This window comes from Sinocyclocheilus grahami, unplaced genomic scaffold (genome assembly GCF_001515645.1).
Source record: "Sinocyclocheilus grahami isolate Dianchi unplaced genomic scaffold, SAMN03320097.WGS_v1.1 scaffold1915.1, whole genome shotgun sequence".
Taxonomy (NCBI): Eukaryota; Metazoa; Chordata; class Actinopteri; order Cypriniformes; family Cyprinidae; genus Sinocyclocheilus; species Sinocyclocheilus grahami.
Window position 1 is genome coordinate 125997 of NW_015507094.1, and position 954 is coordinate 126950.

Here is a 954-nt window from a genome sequence, read left to right on the forward strand (position 1 = left end):
TTTTTTTAAACACTGATGCATCCTCATTTCAGCATTGAGATGTAGTTGAAACTAAAGCATAAATAAAATGCTTTGAACTTGCACGAGTTTAAAATGGATGTGTTCTGGCAGGCTGGACCATTATGCCATCATCAAGTTCCCCCTGACCACTGAGTCAGCCATGAAGAAGATTGAGGACAACAACACTCTGGTGTTCATTGTTGATGTCAAGGCTAACAAGCATCAGATTAAACACGCTGTCAAGAAACTGTACGACATCGATGTGGCTAAGGTCAACACACTGATCAGGTAGAACTTTGTTTATTCAAGTCTTTTAAAGCAGTGGTTCTCTAAAAAAATTTTTAAATGACTATATTATTAATATATTAAAAACAAAATCGAATGCTATAATGCGATCAAGATGTAAACAAGTGTATCTCTTATATAGTATTATAAACAAATAATTGTAAAATATAAATTCTCTCAATTTTTTAATTTAAGTTTAACACACAAATTCTCCATGTTTGTGTTAATAAAGTTTGAAAAGTAGCTTTATTGATTTCAACTGAAAGCTCCGGGGATATATTCAGATATTGTTGAATAACGGGGGTAATGATGTAAAAATAATCATTATTCTAAAATGTAATGTTCTCAGAGGAACCACTGATTCGGGGGAAAGGCATTGTCAGATTTGTGATGCATTTTGAATGCTTTATTTATTGCTCCCTGCAGGCCAGATGGTGAAAAGAAGGCATACGTTCGTCTTGCACCAGATTACGATGCCTTGGATGTTGCAAACAAGGTAAATTAGTGAATGTAAATGTTCGTACATGTATCAAGCAATAGGTGTTGTCGATTTCATGTAGCTAGATTAAAAGCTGAGGGAATGGTCAACCTCTGCAAATGTAAACTTAAGTTACTGCCTGAATGTTACTGTGATGCATTCAGAAGAACCACTGATGCTTTGTATTGTCT

The 954-nt window shown here is 34.7% G+C and overlaps 1 protein-coding gene across 1 annotated transcript in view; it reads left to right on the forward strand.

Annotated features, from left to right (window-relative positions):
- LOC107573306 (60S ribosomal protein L23a-like) overlaps window positions 1–805 on the forward strand; it is a 10377-nt gene extending 9572 nt beyond the window's left edge. Inside the window, exons 4-5 of the mRNA XM_016259740.1 lie at window positions 88–288; window positions 712–805. Of these exons, the coding sequence (XP_016115226.1) occupies window positions 88–288; window positions 712–790 (280 nt within the window). The 3' untranslated portion in view covers window positions 791–805. The remainder of the gene's footprint in view (window positions 1–87; window positions 289–711) is intronic.
- Window positions 806–954: the final 149 nt, after the last annotated feature.